The sequence below is a fragment of the Dermacentor andersoni genome, chromosome 1 (assembly GCF_023375885.2).
Source record: "Dermacentor andersoni chromosome 1, qqDerAnde1_hic_scaffold, whole genome shotgun sequence".
Taxonomy (NCBI): domain Eukaryota; kingdom Metazoa; phylum Arthropoda; class Arachnida; order Ixodida; family Ixodidae; genus Dermacentor; species Dermacentor andersoni.
The window spans coordinates 201,564,020-201,587,765 of NC_092814.1; the positions used below are offsets into that span (position 1 = coordinate 201,564,020).

The 23,746-nt window shown below is 46.6% G+C and overlaps 1 protein-coding gene across 1 annotated transcript in view; it reads right to left on the reverse strand.

Annotated features, from left to right (window-relative positions):
* Positions 1 to 11,260: 11,260 nt before the first annotated feature.
* Positions 11,261 to 23,746, reverse strand: part of LOC126547083 (RYamide receptor-like) — a 295,145-nt gene continuing 282,659 nt past the window's right edge. The window contains exons 3-4 of the mRNA XM_050194937.2: positions 13,954 to 14,044; positions 11,261 to 12,134 (exon numbers count right to left, since the gene is read on the reverse strand). Of these exons, the coding sequence (XP_050050894.2) occupies positions 12,003 to 12,134; positions 13,954 to 14,044 (223 nt within the window). The 3' untranslated portion in view covers positions 11,261 to 12,002. The remainder of the gene's footprint in view (positions 12,135 to 13,953; positions 14,045 to 23,746) is intronic.

Sequence of the window (23,746 nt, forward strand, 5' to 3'; positions counted from 1 at the left end):
TACACTTGATGAAAGCAAGGACACAACGTCATAGGATGAGCGTTATATTCAGGTCGCATATAGTTCTCGGATGTACAGACGGGACGCCGGTCGCTACAGTTAGGCACCACTTTGGACGTTATTTCACGGAAAAGTGAAGCTGTCACCATTGTGGTTGTTCGAGAATAAAGCCCCACGTTGCCGGCAATCCTTGTGCGGAAATAGGTTTCCACAACCAGCTGCGGGCCGTTTAAGCACAGGACCAATGCCAGAGAAAGGGTGCCGTGGTTCCGGGGACGAGCGAGGACTCTTTTTGATTCTTCAATTGTGGTATAGAAGTTTGCGAGGAGCGAGCAAGTGGCTAAATTTCCATGGTTGCTCTAGCACACCATGTGACACCAGGTTTCGGTCCGGCGCTACGTGTGCCATGTGGCCATGATGTCCAAACCTGACTTTCTGTCTCCTTTCTTCTCCCCATCACCCGCTGCGGTATACTCAGTGGTTGTGACGTTGTGTTGCTGAGTTGGAGGTCGTGGGTTCGATCCAGCCCGCGGCGGCAGCATTCTGGTCGGGGCGGAATGCAAAAGCGCTCGTGTACCCTGCTTTGGGTGCACGCTAAAGGAACCCCAGGATGTCAAATTTAATCCCAAGTACCACACTATGGCGTGCCTCATAATCAGATCATGGTTTAGGTACGTAAAACCGCAGAATTAAATTAATTTTCTTCTCGCCATCACGTACCCGCCACCTCACCCCAGCCTAACTACGGCAGAGGCAGTAACCCTAAGGAAATTACAAACCAACAGCTACGTCCACGGTATCCTAATGCACTGAATCTCACCTACTCAGCATTCATAATTCTGCACGTACTGTAGTGTCCCACACACCCTATGCCAAATGGTATGGGGGTGTGTCGGGAAAAAATGGCACCACAGACACGCAAACACTAACCGAAGAGCAGTGGGAGGCCAAGCTATCAGACCCGGAACCGAAGAGACAGCGAAGCCTCGTCGAATGTGCATGGCAGATGGCCTTGACCCGCGGCTACCTGGAATAAGGAGGCCGTCCACCTAGGACGCAGACTACGCTTGCTCAGAATAGAAGTTCTCCCTGTCTCTCTCGCCGTCAGTTTGCACATAGCCTTACCATTTCTGCATCCAACGTCATACCTGCTGCGGTGGGTTTGTACTTGGCTCAGTGACTATGGCGCTGTGCAGCTGAGCACAAGGTTGCAGCTTTGATTACCGGCCGCATTCATAATAAGGACATAATGCAAAAACGCTCGTGAATTGCGCCCACTGGGTGCGCCTAAATGCACCGCTGGTGCTGAAAATGAACTTGCTGGTCTCTGCTACAGCGTCGTACCTTCTGCTGTTTTTTGAACGCTAAACCTCATAAGCGTTTTATGCAAAGGCCAATGAGTTAGTGATATCATAAGGGAGCACGTAGCAGTTTCGTCGCATGCACAATGGCATCACAAGGCATGTCAGGCACACGCCTTTCATGTGCACTTTCAATCTGGGCAACGCAGTCTCTGTATGCAGCCGTGGTCGAGTATCCATCATTCTCCTAATTGATGGAAATGTGGTCGCTCCCTTGGGTATTCATAAATCAGTGAACTCTTCGAGCGAAGCACAACGACACAACGACATGTCCTATTGCCAGGCCCTGCAAATTGTCTTCGGTGTGCATGTGTTTCAGGGGTGTCATAAGTTAAACATTTATGATTCACGAGCCTTGATATGAATTCGAGCGCTTGTTTATTCCAGTTCGTATCCCCTATGTCGTGGCATCAACAGTTTGTGCTACCTGAGTTGACCCACTCAAAATATAGGAAAGCTGTATTATCATGATTATCACACTGACAGCTTAATTATACGTCGTTGCAATAGCGAAATGTTCACAGGCATCAAGCATGTCTGAATCTGGGCAAAGGACTGAATTTTGGATACCTTTGCCTTAATATCGTTGGATATGGCGACTTTGAGGCGTTTGTTTTTACAAATACTGTTGCGTATACGAACGGCTTTGCAAATCGACGCCTTGGACGACGCGTTCAGAAAGCCGCGCGTACACAAGAACGCAGTTCCGAAAAATGAGCAACAGAGCATATAATAGTTTTTTTGTACGCTCTACAAAAATAGAAATAAACTCGTTGGCCAGCGTTAGCATCAAGTGTTTTTTTTTTTTTTTTTTTTTAATGCGGAAGGAAACTTTCGGAACCCATAATTCAGGTTTTACAGCGAAAACTGCATATGGCTAACCTTCCGTAGGTTTTTTCGGCGTCCGTCAATAGAAAAAAATCAGCATGTGGGCCGATCCTGGTGATAGTGAAGAAAGAGTCCAAGCTCAATGGCACATACCCCTGTGCGCTCGGGAACCTGTAACGCGCCGTTCGGGATCTTCGGAATCGGCCCACGTAGCGGGAGCGCTTCATGCCTGCTTCACCTTCACCGGGGGTCGGCCTGGTGTTGCACTATCTTCGGCATCGGCCCACGTATGGGGAATTCTTAACGCCTGCTTGACCATTGCCGCGGCTTGGCCCGGCATGGCAGTATCTTCCTTATTGGCCCACGTATGGGGAGCGCTTAACGCCTGCTTCAGCTCCGCTACGGGTCGGCCCGATATTGCATTATCTTCGGGCTGACCCGCGGTAGAGGTGAAGCACTTTGCTTTTAGTTTGGGAGCTTTGACTGTCGCCAGCATTCGCTGCCATTCCATCTTCACAGAGCGGCATGGTTCATTTTTTTATCGCACAAGGAGCACAGCTAGGGACCGTAAATAAGACGGAGACAACATGCTACGTCTGCGTCTACCTCTTTTATACTGTTTCCGTGGTTTCTGTGTGCTTAAAGGCCGAAAATTAAATACCTACATGTCCAAACTTACATTTAACCCACACATTTGTTTGTGTACCATCTAGGGGCGGTATTCTCTGGAGATCACTTTCGGAGATATAACATATACCTTGCCATATACTATCACTGCGACACGCTGTAATTATTTTTCGGTATAAAATATTACATGTGAAGCGAGAAACGAGGCGCTGCTCCAAGAGCAGCAACCGTAATACTTAAATGGGATCCTGAACGGTAGCAAACCGGAACGCTAAGGATGTCGGCTGCTATGTAGCATTGACACGGTTGACACAAGGGCGTCAATCAGTGAACCGGTCTATGGCACAGTTCTTTGCTTGACAGTCATAATATTCACTCACTATTAGTAGCGTTCGAAAAGAGCTGCGAAATGTATGACTTCGTTCCATCCTCTTCATCATCCATCCTTGTCACCTAAATTGTGGAGCAGTAGCCAAGTCCTATCGGCATCTATGCCTTTCTTGATAGTGGGCTTTGTCTATTTCAGTGCCAGTTGACGCAGTTGTGTTGGTTTGTTAAGTAGCGTAAGAAGGTCCCCGTGAAGGTTGTCACTCCGTGTCAACATCGACGAACAACTGCTGTCGTAAAATAATCTCTCAGGTGGGGACAGTTTAGAAGGTTTCTAGCTCAAGGTGGTATTAACGGGTGTCCGCAGTAGTGACAGATCACGTGCTATTGGCATGAGAATCAACTGTACAGAGCGTCGCTTTCGGTAGCGAAGGTGTGAATGGCTAATGCTTTGTGCATATTAGAACTCACATGGTCATAATAAAGAGCGACAAATGCTTCAAAAAATACCTTGAAGCGAATTTATGACTAGTTTGTTAGTTGACCAAAGTGCTTCTATAATTATATTGCACCGATACTACCTGTAATGAATACTATCCTCACACTTTCGCAAGTAGAATTAAGATGTGTAATGCCTCACACCGATGGCATCCAAAGCTCGTCATTCACACTATCAATCAGCTGCTAAAAAGCAAAACTTGTCGGCTATGAATCACATTCCATTCATTTTATGGCCGGCGCACTTGCGTGGGATGAGTCCCATAGCTGTCGTCTTAAGAACGACATCTGCAGTCCAGATCAGGCCAGACTTACGCACGTGGCGTCGACAATAGGCGAGTAAGCAGTGTCATAACGGACGCGATTAATTTTCAACGTGGACAGATATTGATGAGCACAGTACTTTATTGGCATAAACTCTCAGAATAGACACGATAAACGAACTGAAGTTAACCGCGTGCGTGCGCGATCACCTTCGGAAACCAACAAGTTTCCTAAACTTGAAAAGGAACTCGCCTGTATGTACAATCTCTCTCCAGTAATTTAAAAGAGACATTAGCACCCGACAAGTTAAGCGTGCTCGTGACCCTGTACGAAGAATGGAGCGCTTAAGTATAATGCACATTAAGGTTCAGCTTAAGCTTTTATGAACGTTTGTCTTGAAATGAAGCTCTGTTTCTTCGGTCAGACACCATAAATATAGAAAATAACGTAAGTCGTAGTACATATATAGGGAAACGTTAAACGTTATAGTGCACATACACACACGCGCACACAACACACACACACAGTCATCGTAGTTTAAATGGTCCTGTCGTACTGTGGAATGCCTTCTATGGAGGATCAAGAAATAGCGTTATAAGTGCACGCCCAGTGGGACGACAGTAGACAAAAACAATGTGTGTGTAGCACGGACAGTATATATATACACAGTAAATACATACAGTACAGTTGTCATATAATTTTTAGGTATCAATAAACATATTTGTGTACTCATGAACATAAACAAACGGCGTGGTCAGATGGAACAGATATTTTTGCTCGGTTTTGGAAAGGATAGGGGAGGGGAGGAGAGGGGGGGGGGGCAAAACGTTGCAGACATCGAGGTATTGAGCTGAGACAGGGTTTGCTTTGAGGCAGTCAAAGATGTGTGTACAATGACGATCCTGAGCAAGAAAAAGTGTGTTTTACGATTGCTTGGATTATAAGACTGTCTTCCGTGTTTTCAGCCCTTTTAGTGCTTTCATTTTTTTTCATCCTGCGACTAGACATAGCCAGTGCCACCTATGAATGCGTGCCATCTGAGTGCCACCTGTGAATTTTACTATAAGTTCACAGAGTAAAAAAAAAATAAGAACAAAACAAAAAGAAACCAATGACAAAATATTCACTTTGTACAAACGCAGCAGGATACCGAAACCGAAATAGCGATTGTTCGACAGAGCGAACACATTGTGCTCTGTTACCTATGTCGCTCAAAGTTCGGTCGGCAATAGGAATGGTTATCGACGGCTTGGCTATTGGCACGATTTGTTCATCTATGGAAACGTGATGACAAGGATTTAGCACAATAAGACCTAGTAAAAGCTATAAAGAAGCAACACTGGCTTAGATAATCAAGTTTGACTTTAGATGTATGTAGAGGCGGTAAAAAATATCGAAGGCAATCCAGCAAAACTCAAGACAATCTTTGGCTCATACAACCCAGTGGGTGCAGTTTACTGTTAGACATAAGCTACCCCGCCGGGCCGCTTCATCAACGCTTGCTTTTAACTTCGCTAAGTTTAAACCATGTCTTCCGCATATACAGTTAGGCCGAGGCACTGTGCCCAATTTACTTTTCCTGCTGCGTGTAGTTGCCGGAAGGCAACTTCTTTGAAGTAGTTCTCATACATCGATGTGAAGCTAGAAGAGTAATTAACATCGTGTACTCCCTACGCCCTAACTATATACGTCTCTTTCTCTCATTTGGGCCCACCTCAAAAAAGCGTGCGATGTTAAAAACTACTAATTTGAGGCCCGTCACTTTCACCGCATCGCGTTCGGTTCAGGTAGGTGCGTTTGTATCTCAATATAGAGGCTAATCAGGTTGCACTCAAAAAAGAAAGAGAGGGATGACTGTTCGTTCTCGCCCCAGGGCCGGAAATTCTGGACATGAAAAAACAGCGCCTCTTGTGCCAACGGGGAACTAAGAACAGGTTTTGAGAGTGCATTTCGCGGATATCACGTGCTGGAAGTGCCGTGAGCACAGCAAGTTCTACAGGGCTAACCCTACGTCACGCACGCAGAATTATTCTTTTTATGTGTGTGACCGAATTTAGCGTACAAATGGTTGCGAAGTAAGAATTAGCGGAGCCTCTAGAAACGTTTAAACTCTGCGCAAGGAACAAAAATTCGCTTAGAAGATCCTGCACAATACAGAAAGGCGAGTTCCGCTCATTAGTTCAGGGGCGTCTATACTTTTATGGCTGTCAAACTGCGCAGCCTTAAGCTACATTATTCCACTTGAATCGAAGCTTCACAGGCACTGTCGTATCATGTAGCCATAGCGTAATCATAATTTTGTGTATGCCTGTTCTACAAATGTCAATTCCTTTCGACTATCTGGTTTATCCATAAGGTGAACGTAATTTCGCTGGTGGTTCGCGTTTCGGCATCAGCCTGTTATGTTTTTTTCTGTGCCTCGTTGACGAAGCTCAACGACCTGCGGATGTAGGGATTTACGTCGCGGGTTGCGCCGTCGCGGTAAAGTTTCTTTGTGCTACCTTACTTTGTTGGCGGTGACGAGAAGATTGCGACGCAGAGCGTGGTAGCAGAATGGGCAAGCTGAACGACAGATCCTGAATTTCTGTGTGTGCTTGAACACAAGCTTAGAAATTATTTTCTTTCTTTATTTATATATCATGTACAAGTGTTGGCGCATCGGTTGAGAAGCTACAAAGCACCCGCCGCGGCGGCGTAAAGTGGATCTGGTGTTGTGCTCCGGCCACGACGACCGCAATTCGATGGGGGCTAAAAGCAAGAACGTCCACGTACCGTGCGTTGGGCACCCGTCAAAGAATCCCAGGTGGCAAAAATTAATCCGCAGTCACCCCCACTGCGGCGTGCCTCATAATCATATTGTGGTCATAGCACGTAGAACTCCAGCATTGTTTTAAAGCAGCAAAGCTAGACGCTGAAGTCTGACAAGACTGCAGGAATATTGAAGATCGTGAAAAGGGGAGAGCTGTTAGGGCGAGGTTTCTTAATCGATGGCTTTCTGTTGTATGACGCAAAAAACCAGAGATACGGATTAGAAGACAGGACAACTTCGGCGGAAACCTAGAAAGCAAATCTTCCGCGGTGGGCTTGCCAAATAATTTCACTTGAATAACCGAATCAACTACCTGGTACTGGTGCACACCTAACTCCTAAACTATCACAGACACTCACGCATTCACCAGCGTTCGCTTAACTAGCCTTAAATACACACTAATCCCTCAACAATTTGTTCTCTCTTGAGTTGCATGGTGAAAGAAAGCACTCACCAATCGATGTATTAATAATTCTTCTCTGGCTTCAAATCGGTTAGCCAAAAGAAAAGGCCATAGCGTTTTGTCTGCTGTCGTACTGAAGCAGGACGAAGACCGCCCACTACTCAGGAATGAGCGCAAGTTATAGAGGATTTACGCTGAGCTCTTGAATGTTGAGTCTTCCTATGCTCTTTTTTTAGGTAAATGTATCAACTAGCTTTTTGAATTTTACTGCCAGGTAGTTTACCATGAGGAGCACCCATTTATATGTTTTTTTCTATAGAGTTAAACGACCATGTTGTGCAATGCATTCATCTGTCCACGCTTCTGTCGTTCGTCTCTATATTGAGAAGAAACACTACGATCAACATAAACATCGGGGCATGGTCCACAGGACTTTACGAACTGTACCTTCTGTGTTTCTGTTTAAACTCGGAAACACATTATCGTCGCTACTGTATGTGGTCTTTTGTTTTCTCATCGTAACTTTTAAAGGCAATTGTGAAAGTGTAGCCGCTGCCGTACAAGCGGAAATCATGCAGACTAGCTTAAATTTGTCATTGCTCACGTTTATGTCCTAGCCTAGGTAGACAACGCGTGTAAGCTTGACAATTACGTACTCATACCACACGAGGTAAATGAAATAAAAGTAGATGTGGCCTAATTATAAGTAGCAGCGTCAAAATTAGTGCTGTACTACTGTCACAAAAAAAAAATGTGGGTCTCTAAATTTGGCAGAAATAATGTGAATCGCTTAGAACTCTCTAGCTGTATCAGCTACAGGTTGTCGAATTATTATTGATTGCTAGAAGCACATAATATCTTTGATCACAGCCTCATTATAACAGAGAAGCTGTTAACTTTGAGTCTACCGAGTGCTAGTCTTCAGTGATCCAACAGATTAAGTCTCACAGTTGAGGAAAACACAAGAAATTTCGCCAACATCACACTGTATGCTTATTCATTTCCACAAGCTTACACCTTCTTTCTAGGCAATTTACTGAAGGCCTCATACACACGCATACGCTTCGAAAAATCTAGCCAGAAATGCGAGCACAGTCCAAGCAGAGCACAGTGGAATATACAGAAGTTAGTGCTCGCAGCGAACGAAACTTAACTTTCTCGTGGGTTTGCCCGTATTGCCCCACACATTTATATATGTACAATAAAGAATCTTCTAGGCCATCTTAGAGGCATATGATGGGAAGTACAAGACATTCTTAGTACTTCCATAGCAATAATTGCACATCACAATAAGTATAGCACAAGGCGTCCTGTAAGATCACCGTTATGTACAGAGCCACACTGCCGTAATGGACAAGCACACTTGGCGACTTATTTATGCGCTGTGCAGCTGTCAACCACACGCAGCGTCTCTCACTCATCAGGCCGGCCTTCTGTCACCTGAATTCATACCAAGCGGCGTTGCCGTTTGCCACCGTTTATTCGGTGTCCAGGAGGATCGAGCGTCTCGTGATATCATTGATGTTGTTTTCAGCCTGTAATAACCCATAAGACTGGCGACCAAGGAAGCCAGCTAACCAGCTGTTCGGCTGGCTTAGTCCAAAGGGTGGGCGCATATTAATGCACGAATAGACAATCCATTGTGGTTTGGACTGGTCAGGTGGTTATGACTCTGAGAATGCGCGTTGCAATCAGACCCGCTTCCCGAACATCGGCTCTCCTTTCAACATTGAGCACTCATATTTGGGCATTTCACTGCAGTTAGTGTTATGGCTATAGAAATTCGCATGAAATTTCTTAGTGTGTTTGCAAAAGAGACGAAAACAAGAGTGCTGGACTCACAACTAATGTCTTAACGTGCCAGAATTGTGCACGCGTGACTGACACACAGAGTAAATTTAAGTATCATAAGTAATTCAAGGTTGTTGCCCTTCCGGTGCCAAGCTAACTTCATATTGGAGCTATCTGTTGGACAAGAACAAGACATTTCAGTCAGTGCGATTTCACTAAGCTCAGTTTTAAAGAGGTTCGTGTGCCGGAAATTCAATAGGCAGCTCGAACCAGGTTGCTGAAACGATAACACGTGTTTTAATTGAGCATACGCAAGAAATTGAAACCTCACAATCAAACGGACCATAACACTCCCGCTAATGACCAGGCGTGTGACCCTACTCCTAAACTACGTGTGTGTGTGTGTGTGTGTGTGTGTGTGTGTGTGTATGTATGTATGTATGTATGTATGTATGTATGTATGTATGTATGTATGTATGTATGTATGTATGTATGTATGTATGTATGTATGTATGTATGTATGTATTTAACGTCTAGGCACTTGCACACATACCTACGTACACATGAATGCATACACAGCTTATGACCTCTACACTGAGCTCTCGCCTTCTTGTTTAGAAAGAGTTCTGGCATTCACTGAAGTACCCCCCAGAAAATGAAACGGGGAAAGCGCGTTCATCACAGTTTTCCTCAGACAATATTTTTAACATAATTGCGCTTCGGCACAAGGCGAGTAACAACGAGGCACACAAGAGAGGTTCACCTTGTCCCTTCTTCCCGTTATTTTTATGTTGGTTTGCGCTAAGTGGGCCATAGTACTTGTGGTCCGTAATAGAGACGAACCGACAGCCCAGCAATAAGTATTCCTGAGGTTCTAGAGCACACTTGTCAAACTGTCGTACGGACGTTGCTTTGGAACCGCACGTGTTAAACACGGTGAAAAGCGGAAAAGTTGAAAATGCTTGAATGATTTAGAATAAAGTTGCCGCGGCACTGCTGCTGTCTTAGCTGGACCAGTTGAACGACGATTAAAAATGCGAGAGGCCTCTCACAACCTATGTGCGTCACACTTCCTTAATGAGAGACGTTGCACTCAAGATGTTCTTCTTTAGCCCTTTAGGTTCGATAGTATCTCTAAGTGATGTCCGGTTTGTCTGTTCAAAGCAAGTGTTTTATGAAGGAAGAGCGTGCAAGCGACCAATAAGAAAAGTAGGCAAGCCAAATTGGGTCGATCTTCTGCTTGTGAAGGCCCGTCTCGTGCTTTGCCTCGCCTCCTCCCTCCACTATTGTATATAAACACACACTTACGCGCATCCAACACTTGTGGTCGTATCAGTTCTTGTTTTGTTTTGTATTATCTAATAATTTTAATTCCACTGAGAGCTCGCATGCCCCTGTCTGCTTTATTTCTCAGAATTTCCACGAAATAAGCTGTTATTAGCGATGCTCAACGGCTCAAGTTCACATCCCCGTCTCCACTCCTGCGAACACGTCCACATCTCGTTACCATGGTGATTTGTTACCTGCCGTGCTTATTTGAGAGCAAAATTGCTTTGTCTTTGGCACGGCATTTATGGCAGCTACCTTAATTTACGTTACATAAAGAGAGAGACGACACCGCATCCGCACGTTCGGCGTCGTTGAGCTAAAGGTGGATTCGAAACATTCCGTATAGCATTCACAAGCACTGTGCTGATAGCGGCTTTCCTTGGATTGTGAACACGATGGAAAGCTGCAAGCGTTTCCGTCTTCCCTCAGCGTGGTGGTGCAACCGCCTTGCCGACGTTTCGACACATAGCGACATCAGTATGTGGAGCAGCAGTTGTCCTAGACGTTATCTTTTATACATCTTAAAGAAGCGCATAGCAATATGCAGGGTGTTTTTTTTTTACCTGCATCAAATATTTTTTTTAAATGCCTGTGGCCGATAGCACAATTCTAACCCTTGATCTAAATTACTCAATGAGGCAGCCATAACTTCTACGAGAAATCAAAATACCTAATAGAATAATTAACACAATTACGCTAATACATTTTTAATTGGTCATAATACGGCACATAGTTTAATACATGAATTGTAGCTAGTGAGTTGGCAAGGCGTATCCACTTGGAACGAATTCTCAGGACTGCCTCAGTTCCCAGATATTAATTTTCAAAGTGTCCGACGAAATGCGTTGGCGTTCCAGTTATTTTTGACCTCCGATGCAGAAAACAGCGTTTTTAGAAAAAAAAAACATAACTGGAAGACCAAAGCGCTTGGTTGGACACTCAAAATTAATATTTAGAAACTGAGGCAGTTCTGAGAATTCGTTCCAAGTGGATATGCCTTGCGAACTCACTAGTTACAATTCGTGAGTTAAAATGTGCCGTAAAACGATTAATTAAGAAGCTAATTAGCGTCTCTATGTCAATTATTGAAGTAAACATTTTAATTTCTAGTTCTAGCAGAAGTAATAGCCCCCTCATCGAGTAGTTTAGATCAACGCTAAGAATTGTGGTATCTGCCACAGGCATTTTTAAAGAAATAGTTGGTGCAGCTCAAGCAAAAACCTGTATATATATATATATGTATATATACCGCTCGATGCGTATAGGACGTGCTTGGCTGTAACTGGGGCTTTACTCTGTTTCTCACTCTCAGCGACCGTCCCGCAATCGGCCGAACGACTTGTTCAGTACATTTTCAGCGCTATATACGTTGCGATCGAGACTCGCCTCAAAGCGCATGCGTATTAGAACGGACTAACCCCTAAACCAGCCGCAGCACGTGTTCTCTTACAACAATCGCACTGTAACGTTCACTGCGCTTCGATAGTGTGGTCGGTTTCACCAACCACCTTCGACCAAGCGTCATATGTATACGCTCGTCGCGCGTAACAGTACGACCTCTGATCACAAGCCCATAAGGGGCACCGCGGGCATACAATGGCGCTCAAACCACACAAATTCACCGCTCGACAAATCGAGCGTTCGGTCTTTCAGCTCGCGCACGGAGCCTCGGCGAACGTCAGCCGCGGCCACCGAGGCGACGCTACACGCTCTCCTCTGCGGCCTGCACCCGGCGCAGCGTCTCGTCGGGGTGCGGGGCCTCCGCTCAGGAGTAGGACCGCATCGAGTAGCGCGTCGACACGGAGGTGGGCGTCTGCCGGTAGCAGCGTGCCTCCTCCTGCTTGCTCCTGGACGAGCAGCAGCGCATCCGGGCCCGGAACTCGGCGCTGAACTTCTCCTGCGTGACGAGGCGAAAAGAAGAGAGGCAAAACAGCGGAAGCAGTCAGCACGCGTCCACGTGTACTGGTCGCCGACATGTTGGCGTCGTGTCAACTGCTAAGCGGTTGGAATGAGGCTATATATATATATATATATATATGTATATATATATATATATATATATATATATATATATATATATATATATATATATGAGAGTATGTGATCACAGATACAAATTTAAAGCGCAGTGAAGCCGTGCCTAAACCGCCGTGGTTGCTCAGTGGCTTTGGTGTTGCGTTGCTAAGCACAAGCTCGCGAGATCAAATCCCGGCCACGGCCCCGGCCACTGCGAAATGCAAAATACACCCGTGTACTTAGATTTAGGTGCACGTTAAAGAACCCCAGGTGGTCAAAAATATTCCGGAGTGCTCCCCCCCCACTACGGCGTGCCTCATGATGGAATAGTGGTTTTGGCAGGTAAGACCCCAGAATTTTTTGAAACCGTGTCTTGCAGGTATTTTGAGCCTTGTAAATACTGTGTGACACCAAACTAAGAAAAGAACAGAAGAAGAAAACACAAGCGCTGGCTATGGCTGCGTTTTATTCAGAAAAAAAAAGACAACAAAATTGCTTTTTGAACACTGCTGGCTGTGTATGTGCTAAACTAACTGCTTTTTATGGCAAAAAAAGCAAAATCCGAAGATCCTCAACCAAAGCAATCATAGGCACTAAAAACGACAAAAAATCAGTGCGTGAACTGATTACACCCAGTTTAGCCATACCTGAACCAAAATGGAGATGAAGGAATTCTGTGTGGCGCCAGGCATTCTCGAAGGCTGGCTTCACCCGCCCTAGTGGCGTAGTGGCTATGGCGTTGTGCTACTTAAGCCCGAGGGCGCGAGGTCAAATCCTGGCCACGGCGGTTTTGACACGTAAGACCCGAGAATTTAATTTAGAAGGCTGGCTTCTCACGAGTCCATATTTTGAGTTCAGTCAAAGCAGGACGCCGAGGCCTCATTAAGGAGTCCGGTGAGGCCCCAGTGAATCACATATATGCAAACTGAGTATTGCTAGTAGCACGCGGCATGGGAGGCTCGTGTGAACAATTTTGAGCCTTAAGAGATCTCCGCTTGCAAACTTATACCAGCGAGTTGTGTGGCATGGGTAAAGAACTAAGTCAGCACAGTTCACATAATATAGACGAGCTTATCAAATGTTACTTGAGATCTGTAGCAGATACAGTAATATACGCGGACTTGCTAACTTTGCCGACTTCACTCAACAGATAAATGTGAGGTATCTGACATGCCTATAGCATGGTAACATGTTGGTGTTTTGCAGTCTCATTCCTGCCAGCCAACTAATTGTCACACTTTTGTACGGCACATCGCGATAATTATGCTTGTTGCACCTTCATGTTGCAATATGTTGCAGTATATGATTCAATGAAAAAAGATTGAATTTTTGGGTATCAATGCAAAAAAAAAAAAAGATGCTCGGCTTGGCCATCGTGCGACTGCAGTGTTGGCGGGCGAACTTGCCCTTATTACCTAGATACGGCGAGGGGCAACTTGCAGGCTCTTTCACGGCTTTGCTGCTTTCACACCATATGCATTTATATTCCTACTTCAAATTATACTGCCTCAGCAGCTGTTAACTTCAAGGCTATATACTTTATTTTATTCCCTCGTAACACTTACGGAGTGTTGTAGTTGTATCTGGCATTACACAAGAAGCCTAAAGCTAGAGTGCTATGCCAGCAAAGTAGGAAACTTTAAGTAAGCTTTGCCTGGCGAAAGCGTCATGATTGCAGACAGAGACTGACAAATACTTACGCTATAAATGGCGTAAATGAAAGGGTTGTAGCAGGAATTGCTCATGGCAAGCCAGTGGGAGCAGAACCAAATGACGTTGATGTAGCGATACCTGAAAGCAGAAAATGGTCACACATGTCCAATCATGTCGAAAATACAATGATGCATCTTGACAGTTTTCCAGCACAAAAAAAAAACGCGTACACGTCTTCGATGCAGAAAATGGTGGCAGACGTGAATACTGTTTCATTCGATGTCTACTTCAATGATGTTTACACTACTACTACGGAGAACATTCAGACTTATTAGAGGCGAACACCCCAGCCCAAGCGCTAAATGCACTCAAGCAGCGCTCTGCAAACACAGTTTTGAGAGCGCCAAACTTTCCCACTCCAAGACAAGAAGTGCTTTTTTTTAGGCGCCTTCATGAATGGATACAAACTCATTGTTTACTTCATTCCCACGAGAATGTGCTCCAGATAACGGGGAACGAACAAACCGCCGCCGCTGGCGGCTGCGAGAATTTCGCCATGACAAGTGTTTTCGTCCACATCCAAAGCGAGCGTCTTATGTCGGGATTGTATCTTTCACGCCTTCCCTAGGTGCTGCGGGAATCTCGTCGATTGTGTGGACAGTAAGTAGTGGAAATGTTGGCGTTTGTAAGAGAAACTGTGCAATACGCGTTCCACCACTGCCCTGAAGCAATGCGCGAGAGTGTCAGACGGTGGCCTCAACACATCGCTGTTCGAAGGTGTTATTTTGGTTTCATGCAATGATCATACGGCAGCCAATAATTTCTATGAGTAGCCCGCGCACAGCGTTGACGTAGACCCAAGGTTACGAGAGTACTTGAGCGCTTTGTATCACATCTTGCCTTTATGCCTTCAGCATCTGTAATCTCTCCTTTTTGTCTCTTTCTTTCACGTTAATAACTTCTTTGTCTAACGTGAGAACCTCAGCAGTAATGGCTAAATCACTAATAACAAAAATAAGATTACAGCACTCAGAAAGATGAAAGAGAATTTCGTGCATTTTATATTACATAAACAATGAAAGATCGGGCACCTTTTCTCACTGTTAATAATACAAGAACGTTATATATATATATATATATATAATTGTTAATACTACATTACTGCATGGTAGCGCATTTATTACGCTGTATATCTTGTATGTGTATCCACATATGTATTATAATTTTTGTGTAACTTTGAGTGTACTCTCCCCCTTACACCATGCCTCTAGGGGCCTGTACGGTATCTTTAGATCAATAACTATATATATATATATATATATATATATATATATATATATATATATATATATATATATATATATATATATGATACCCGATATACACGCAATAAAAAGTCAGTTTCGTGATTCACACTTTTCCTACTGCGTTTTTCATTGTCACTACAACGTGACGTGTGGTGGAGGTGCTTCTATCCGAGCAGACCAGAAAGACCAATACCAAATCAGTAGGCAAGATGAGTGCTCTAGCGTCACCTGTCCTACTGCAACAGCCTCGGGAGCCATCGACCTTTTGTATATCATCGGCTGAAGACCCAGAAACCTGGCTGGAAACCTACGAAAGAGTTGCGACATTGAACAACTGGAACTGCCAGGACAAGCTGCGCCATGTCTATTTCTCTTTGGATGAATCTGCTCGGACATGGCATGAGAGTCGGGAGTCAACCTTAAGGTCACGGTACCTATTTCACAGCAGCTTTCTTCAGGCCTTTACGAGCGTTGTGCGGAGAAAAAGGCTGAAGTTCTTCTAGAACGTTGAATGCAGCTACTTAAGGAAAAGTCGCCTTCTTCACTGAAGATAGACCCGCCTGTTTCGTAGTGCTGACCCCAACTTGCCAAAGGAAAACAAAGTTCGTTTCCTGATGAGGGCTGTGATGCAAGACCTGTTCGCCGGACTAATTCGCAACTCACCGAAGGCCATCTCAGAATTTTTATCGGAAGAAACGGCCATCTGGAAGACGCTGGAAATGCGCACCAGACAATACGATCACCAAATGGTTAAGCGGAAGTACGATGACCAAACACTATTGGCACCGACGACTTGCGCCAGACCATCCAAGAAATTGTACGTGAGGAGCTACAGAGGATGTTTCTGAGGTCGCAGCCTCAGGTGCCCTCTATTGCTGACGTCGTGCGAGAAGAAATGCAATGGTCATTAGCAGTTCCCGAAGTGCAGCCGGAATCACCGCAGCCCCAGCCTGAAGCGATGACCTACGCCGCTGATGCTCGCCGCAGAGTCCGCCTCCATGCCTGCACCAGGGCCCTGTCTCGCTGCAATTCCATCGCTAGCCTCTGCCCCCACCGCCTCAAGCCCGCCCGCCTGTGAGCCCACGCAACGCCCCAAGGAAGACTCACGTATGGCGGCCTCCAGACAACCGTCTCCTCTATACCGCGAGATGGGGCTACCAGGGTTCGCAGCCAATGCGCCGCCTCCACAGCTAGCGAACGACCACGAGACATCGCCGACTGCCACGCAGCCACTTGGTGGAGGCCTCAACGAGCCTCCCGCTCACCGTTGCCAGGGCGTTACCTCTCGCCACAGCGCCGACCATTCATGGGCCCTACCCGTAGCTGGTCCTTTAGTCCATATCCGGGAAACTAAAAGCCATCGAAATGCCGAATAACCATCCCGCCGACGTAGCGGTAATGCGCCGACACCTAAACGAAGCATCAAAGACAAGAAAACGTTATCTAATCAAGACTTGACCACACGAGGTAGCATCACAGGGGCAACGCAACGCAGCCGTGACCCGACGCCGCACCCTAACTGCAACGCAAGACAAAGAAACACCGACCTCGATGTGCTTATCGATGGTAACGAAGTCACAGCTCTTGTAGACACAGGAGCCGACTACTCCGTCATCAGTGGATTATTCGCCGCGAAGTTGCAGAAAGTCAAGACTGCATGCGAAGGCCCTCAAATTCGTACAGCTGGGGCGCGATTGGAGATCTTTGTTCGAATCATGCGTTTCGAACAATGATCTTCGATCGCCCCCTGGAGTACACCTGATTACGCCGACTAGAATCTACAAGGTAAGAATTAAAGTTCATGACAGGACCTACCTTGCGACGTTCGTTGTGCTCCAACAGTGCTCGTGAGACGTGATTCTCGGTATGGACTTCCTGAGCCAACACGACAGAATCATCGACCTGAAGATTCGACCGAATCATCGACCCTCCGTCAGAGCCCGTACTGAGTTTCAAGGCGGGAACAAGAAGCCCTAAATAATAAGTCGATGAAATGTTACGCGAATAAATTATCGAACCTTCGAACAGCCAGTGGACATCTCCTGTAGTCTTGGTGAAGAAAAACGACGAAACCCTGCGTTTCTGCGTGACTTGTCGTCGACTGAACAAGATCATTAAGAAGGATGTATACCGGCTCCCACTGGTTGAAGATGGATTAAACAGGCTCTGCAGCGCTAAATACTTCTCGTCGATGAATCTCAAGACTGGCTACTGGCAAATACAAGTCAACGAGAGTGATCGCGAGAACCCGCCTTCATCCCACCGGACGGCCTCTACGAGTTCAAGGTCATGCCATTCGAACTGTGCTAGGCACCTGCAACGTTCCAGCGCGTGATGAACACGGTGTTAGCATGGTCGAAGTGGCAGACCTGTCTCGTATACTTAGATGACGTCGTTGTCTTCGCAGGCAATTTCGATAATCACCTTAGGTTGCTTGAGAAACAACTAGAGACCATCAAGTCATCAGGCCTCACTTTGTAGCCGCGAAAGTGTCGCGTCGCTTATGATGAGCGTCTGTTCCTGGACCGCGTCATCAGCAAATCTGGACTCCGTCCTCATCCGTAAAATACATCTGCCATAGCTGACTTTCCACAGCCCACCGACAAGAAGCGAATGCGCAGATTCCGTGGCCTGTGTGCCTAATGCTTTGTCAACGACTTTTTACACATCGCCGAGCCATTGACATTTCTAACAAAATCTGACGTCGAGTTCAAGTTAGACACGCGTCAAATCGAAGGATTTGAAGAGCTTAAACGACACCTGCAATCACCACCAGTACTCGCGCACTTCGATGACAACGACGACACTGAAATCCAAACCCACGAAAGTAGCCTAGGCCTCGGCGCCGTCCTACTCCACAGGAAAGACGGATTTGAAAGAATCATTGCTTACTCTAGCCGGTCGCTGTCGAAAGCGGAACCCTCTTTCATGACGAACGAAAAAAAAATGCCTTGCCATCATCTGGCCTAGCACGAAATTTCGCCCTTACCTATACGGCAGGCCCTTCAAAGGCGTAAGCGACCAACATGCCTTGTATTGGCTGGCACATTTAAAGGTCCGTTCAGAACGTCTCGCACGATGTAGTACCAGATTCCAGGAATTTTACAACACCGTCGTCTATAAGTCCGGACGGAAGCGCTCTGACGCCGACTGCATATCAGGCGCCTCATTGACCCACCACCGCAAGACTACGAGAATGACGAGGCCTTTCTGAGAACAATGTGCGCGAAAGACTTCACTGAATAGCAACGAGTAGACCCCGACCTAAAAAGCCTCTTCGAGTATTTGGAAGGCAACACCGACGTTGTCCCTAGCGCGAGGATTGTCTTATTTTTCCCTGGAAGACGACGTCCTCGTGAAAAACTCCTCACCAGTCCACCCCTTCTTGTTGTGCCCTCAGCACGGCACCCAGAGGTCATGCAGCCCTACTTGACGATCCGACCATTGGGCACCTCGGATCCCCCCGTACGCTATCGAGGTTACAAGAGAAGTATTACTGGCCGCACCTGAACGCCCACGTTGCCCACTACGTCAGGACATGTAGACGCGGTCAGCGACGGATGACACCACAAACAAGATCATCGGGATTGCTGTAGCCAATCGAGCTCCCTTGTCGACCATTCTAGAAGGTTAGTACGGATTTGATGGGGACATTTCCGAGGTCAATATCTGGCAATAATTCGATCATCGTGGCTACCGACTACCGTTACTCGCTACGCCGAAACAAAAGTCCAACTAAAACAAACTGCGGCCGAAGTGGCGAAATTCTTCGCCGAGAACATCCTGTTATGACATGATGCTCCAGAGGTACTTGTCAACGACAGAGGGACTGCTTTTAGGGTGGAGCTTACTCAAACGATCTGCAACACAGCCAGACGAGTCACCGCAGGACAACCGCCTATCACCCACCGACGAATGGCCTTACAGTGCGCCTGAATAAGATACTCGCCGACATGTTATTCGTGTACGTCGACGTCGAACACAACACCTGGGATGTGGTCCTTCTCTACGTCACCTTCGTTTTATAACACGGTGATGCAAGAAGCAATGCAGATCACGCCATTCAAGTTGGTTTACTGAACAAACCCGACAACGACTCTGGACGCCATGCTGCCACACGTTACCGACGGAGAGAATCTCGACGTCGCCGCCTATCTTCAACGCACCGAAGAAGCACGACAACTTCACCCGCCTGCGGATCAAGAGCCAGCAAACATTCGACACTGCAATCTTCGACGGCGCTACGTGTAAAATCAGGCCGGCAACCGTGTTTGGGTTTGGACATCGATACACCGACGACGTCGTCACGATTTAGGACCCTGCAAGATCATCCGACATATTGGCGCCCTGGGCCCTGGTCGTGCCAGACGACATTTCTCAATCACAGCGGCGCCGCGCACGACCTCAAGTCGTCCACGTGGCGCATATTACACCTTTCTATGCCTGGTGACTAACTCTTGGACTTCGATCCTTTTTTACTGTGATGTTGTTTTTTCTTTACTACGGGTACATTGTTTTTCGCTTTTGTGTTTGCAGCATCGGGACGATGGTGTTTAAAGAGGTGGCATTCGCACGTATACTTATCTTTCTCAGGTGACCGCTTTTAATCGACTAACAAACCTCAAACGCTATTGCTCGGCACAGAACGCCACTGCATGTATCGAAAGTTTCTCAAACGTTATCGATGAATCTATCCGTTGTCTGTTGTCACCGAACTTTGTGTAACCTGACTGTATGCGCGATGCGAATTGTGTAGTACTTTTTGGAAGGCAGGCGAGCACCAGCAATTACACTGGAACCTTCGACGAGTCATGTATGAAAGCAGGCGCGCTTGACCCGCTGATCAGATTTCGATGATCACTGACTGCGCTCGTGGCTATCAGAGTGTTTTAGTTGAGCGTGTTCACGCTCCGCTAAGCAGCTAAGCGGAGCGGAAGCGCGAATTCGCATGCGCCGTCCGCTTAACCGTAAGCGGGATAGCGGAGCGAGGAACACGGTCCGCTTAGAAGCTGCCTGAGCGGAGCGTGCTGCGCAGCGCTTTGCTAGCGTTGGCGTCAGAAAGGATTGGATTGGCTGCAGAAAGCAAGCGTGCTGGCTATCACGTGGCGTTCCCCAAGACGGCGCTTTATTTTCCTTTGGATAAAATGGGCCAGTAACGCATTACAAGCGCACGTCTAGATACTTCATGGAGAAATAAGTTATATACATACATATATACGTTTTACTGTATAAGAGTGATCATAAGGTGTTTTTATTTTCTTTCATTGCCCTGAATTTGGCCAGGGCGCGCTGCAACTACAGAAGGTCCGGTCCGCTACGCTAAACGTATAACTAAAGCGTGAAGATCGCCCGCCGCTCCCCTGTGGCTTAGCGGGGCAGCTCGGAGCGGAGCGTACCGTAAAGACCCTCAACTAAAACACTCTATCGTTGTACTTTGCGTGTCACTCGCTTTTGTGGGCACTTGTTCGCCAAATAAAAAGTTTCTTTCGTGATTCAGTTATGTTACTTTCTTCACAATTACTACAATGTGACTCAGTATATATATATATATATATATATATATATATATATATATATATATATATATATATATATATATATATTTCTTTATATAAGCAACGTGTGATTTTCCAAGGGTGAAAACAAGGTGTACAGCCTGTCTGTATACTATATTTAACAGCTTATAAAAATTTTATAAAGAGAAAAAAGGAAGAAAAACAAAATAATAGAAACAATGATTTCATTGAGGCACGCCATGGTGCGGGACTGCTGATAAATTTCAACCACCAGGCGAACTTCAACGTGTCCCCAATGCACGAGACACGCAGCGTTCTTGCGTTCGGCCCCATGGAAATGCCGCTGCCGCGGCGGGGATTTCATCCTGCGACCTCGTGCTTAGCAGCTCCACACCATAGCCGCTAATCCAACGCGGCGGGTAAGGAGAGAGTACATACGAGGATCCATGGCAATAGCCATTGAAGAGTTTGTGTAGGAAGAGCTTACTTTGAAAAGTGCGCGACTTACGAGTGCGACCAGTTCGGCTAAGCGAGCAGACGTTGCACGAGAAGCGCTTTCAGGTGAAAATTGAGTGCCTTTCCATTCTGTGAAGAAGCATGACCAGCGAAGCTGTGAACTACACCTCCGCCGTGGCTCGGCATTTCACCATTTTCGGGATCGGCTTGCGTATGAGGAGAGCTTAACGCCAGCTTCACCTCCACCGCAGGTCGACCCGGCATTTCACTATCTTCGGGATCGGCCCAGGTATGGGGAGTGCTTAACGCCAATTTCACCTCCGCCGCGGGTTGACCTGGCATTTCACTATCTTAGGGAGCCGCCCACGTATGGGGAGTGCTTAACGCCAATTTCACCACCGCCGGTCTACCCGGCATTTCACTATCTTAGGCATCGGCCCTCGTATGGGGAGTGCTTAACGCCAGCTTCACCTCCGCCGCAGGTCGACCCGGCATTTCACTATCTTCGGGTTCGGCCCACGTATGGGGAGCGCTTAACGCCAACTTCACCTCCGCCGCAGGTCGAGCCGGCATTTCACTATCTTAGGGATCGGTCCACGTATGGGGAGTGCTTAACGCCAATTTAACCTCCGCTGCGGGTTGACCCGGCAATTCACTATCTTAGAGATCGGCCCACGTATGGGGAGTGCTTAACGCCAGGTTCACCTCCGCCGCAGGTCGAGCCGGCTTTTCACTATCTTCGGGGCCGGTCCATGTATGGGGAGTGCTTAACACCAGCTTCACCTCCGCCGCAGGTCGACCGGGCATTTCACCATCTTCGGGATCGGCCCACGTATGGGGAGTGCCTAACGCCAGTTTCACCCACGCTGCGGGTCGACCCGGCATTTCACTATCTTCGGGATTGGCCCACGTATGGGGAGTGCTTAACGCTAGCTTCACCTCCACCGTGGTTCGGCCAGGGATTGCTCTATCTTCGGGATTGGCCCACGCATCAAAAATTGTTGGTCTGTGTCCACGGAGACGAGATCTGCCAGGACCTAGCCGTAAACAGCTTGGCTGTAAAAACGTGAACAGGGTCAGTGCATGCGGAGTCGTTTGTTGTCTGCTGGGGTAGACAGCAGCCCGACGCGACGCCCGTGATGCAGATGTGATGACCGTAAGGTGGTAACAGTTACTGCCACCGTGTACGAAGTTTGTTCGTTCACACCCTAATCGGCTTCGTTCCCGCCTACCTGTAGTTAAAAGGGCTACCTGTAGTTAAAAAATAACGAAGAGGCAAAGAAAAAGAAAGAATCAAAGAGACAAGAAACAAGCTGAACAAAGAAACGTGTACGAAATAAAATAATCGACAACATTAAAAGAACTAGGTAAACTGTAAGTCACCATATAATACGATCACCGCGGACGCATTTGTCTGCGAATGCTTGCGGGCACGTTGTGCCAAGCACGGACAATAGGCGGAGTGCCAGACCGTGGTGTGTATGCATAAACCAATTATAGATGCAAAAATTGGAAGGAAGGATAGCTGGTCGTAGCAAGAAACGTATCCACGGAAGAGGATCTTTATCGAAAAGGGAAGTAAGGGGGCGGGCAGTATTTACCTAGAGGTACATTGCCTTCTAAGGATCTTAATGTTGAGAGAGCTCTGGAGTGTTCGTTTTTTCAATGTTTATTGTGTCAAATTTGTAGATGAAATAAGATTCGGGTTGTTCGCGTTCTCACGGCCACGGCGGCGAGATGCTGTCCACCCCAGCAGACAACCAGTGGCACCGTGTGCGCAGACCCTGTTCACGCTTTTACCTGGAACCGCTTCTTGTGCTGCGCCAGCTCGCTTAGCCGAACTGGAGGCCCTCGTAAATTACGCACTCGTTAAAGTCAGCCCTTACTACTTACTACTCTTCAATAGCTATTGCCATAAATAATTGAATTTACCCTCTCTCTCACGGACACAAATGTTTTCCTTCCTTTTTTCTTTTCTTTTTCTAAGCTGTGGGAAATGGTATAAAAACACACTCTGTAAACTTTGTTTTCAGCCTTCAGAAAGGTCGGTCTCCAGCCGAAACGTCGAGCATATATATATATATAATTGAAGTGGTAATATGGTCTCACCTTATTATATCTGAATTATTGAAGCATTAATACTTTGTGAAGAAGCTGGCAACAAATTTAATTTTTTACATCACCGACTAAATAAACTAATTTAATCAACCAGACTTCATCTTCGAAGCGCTTTTGAATCGTAACGCTCCAGGCACCCTGCATCGGTGGTACTTATATTCGTGATGCTGTTCTTGGGTCTTAACCACCATTATCGTATTACGACTAAATACATGTCATGCTGGTACTAGTACCTTTGCCTTACGTTATCAGATCCAATCAAACAAAATAACTAGCTGCGAAGTTCAACAGACCTGTTCGCGGATCTTTTCTTCGACCTCGAGTCATCTATCTAAAAACCCCAGCAGTAAGTCGCACAAAAACGTACCCGTGTTCTAAACAAACAAAATTTTGCCATCTTCGTCGTGTCGGCCACTCTGTGCGCCGGACTTGCCATTTTGATA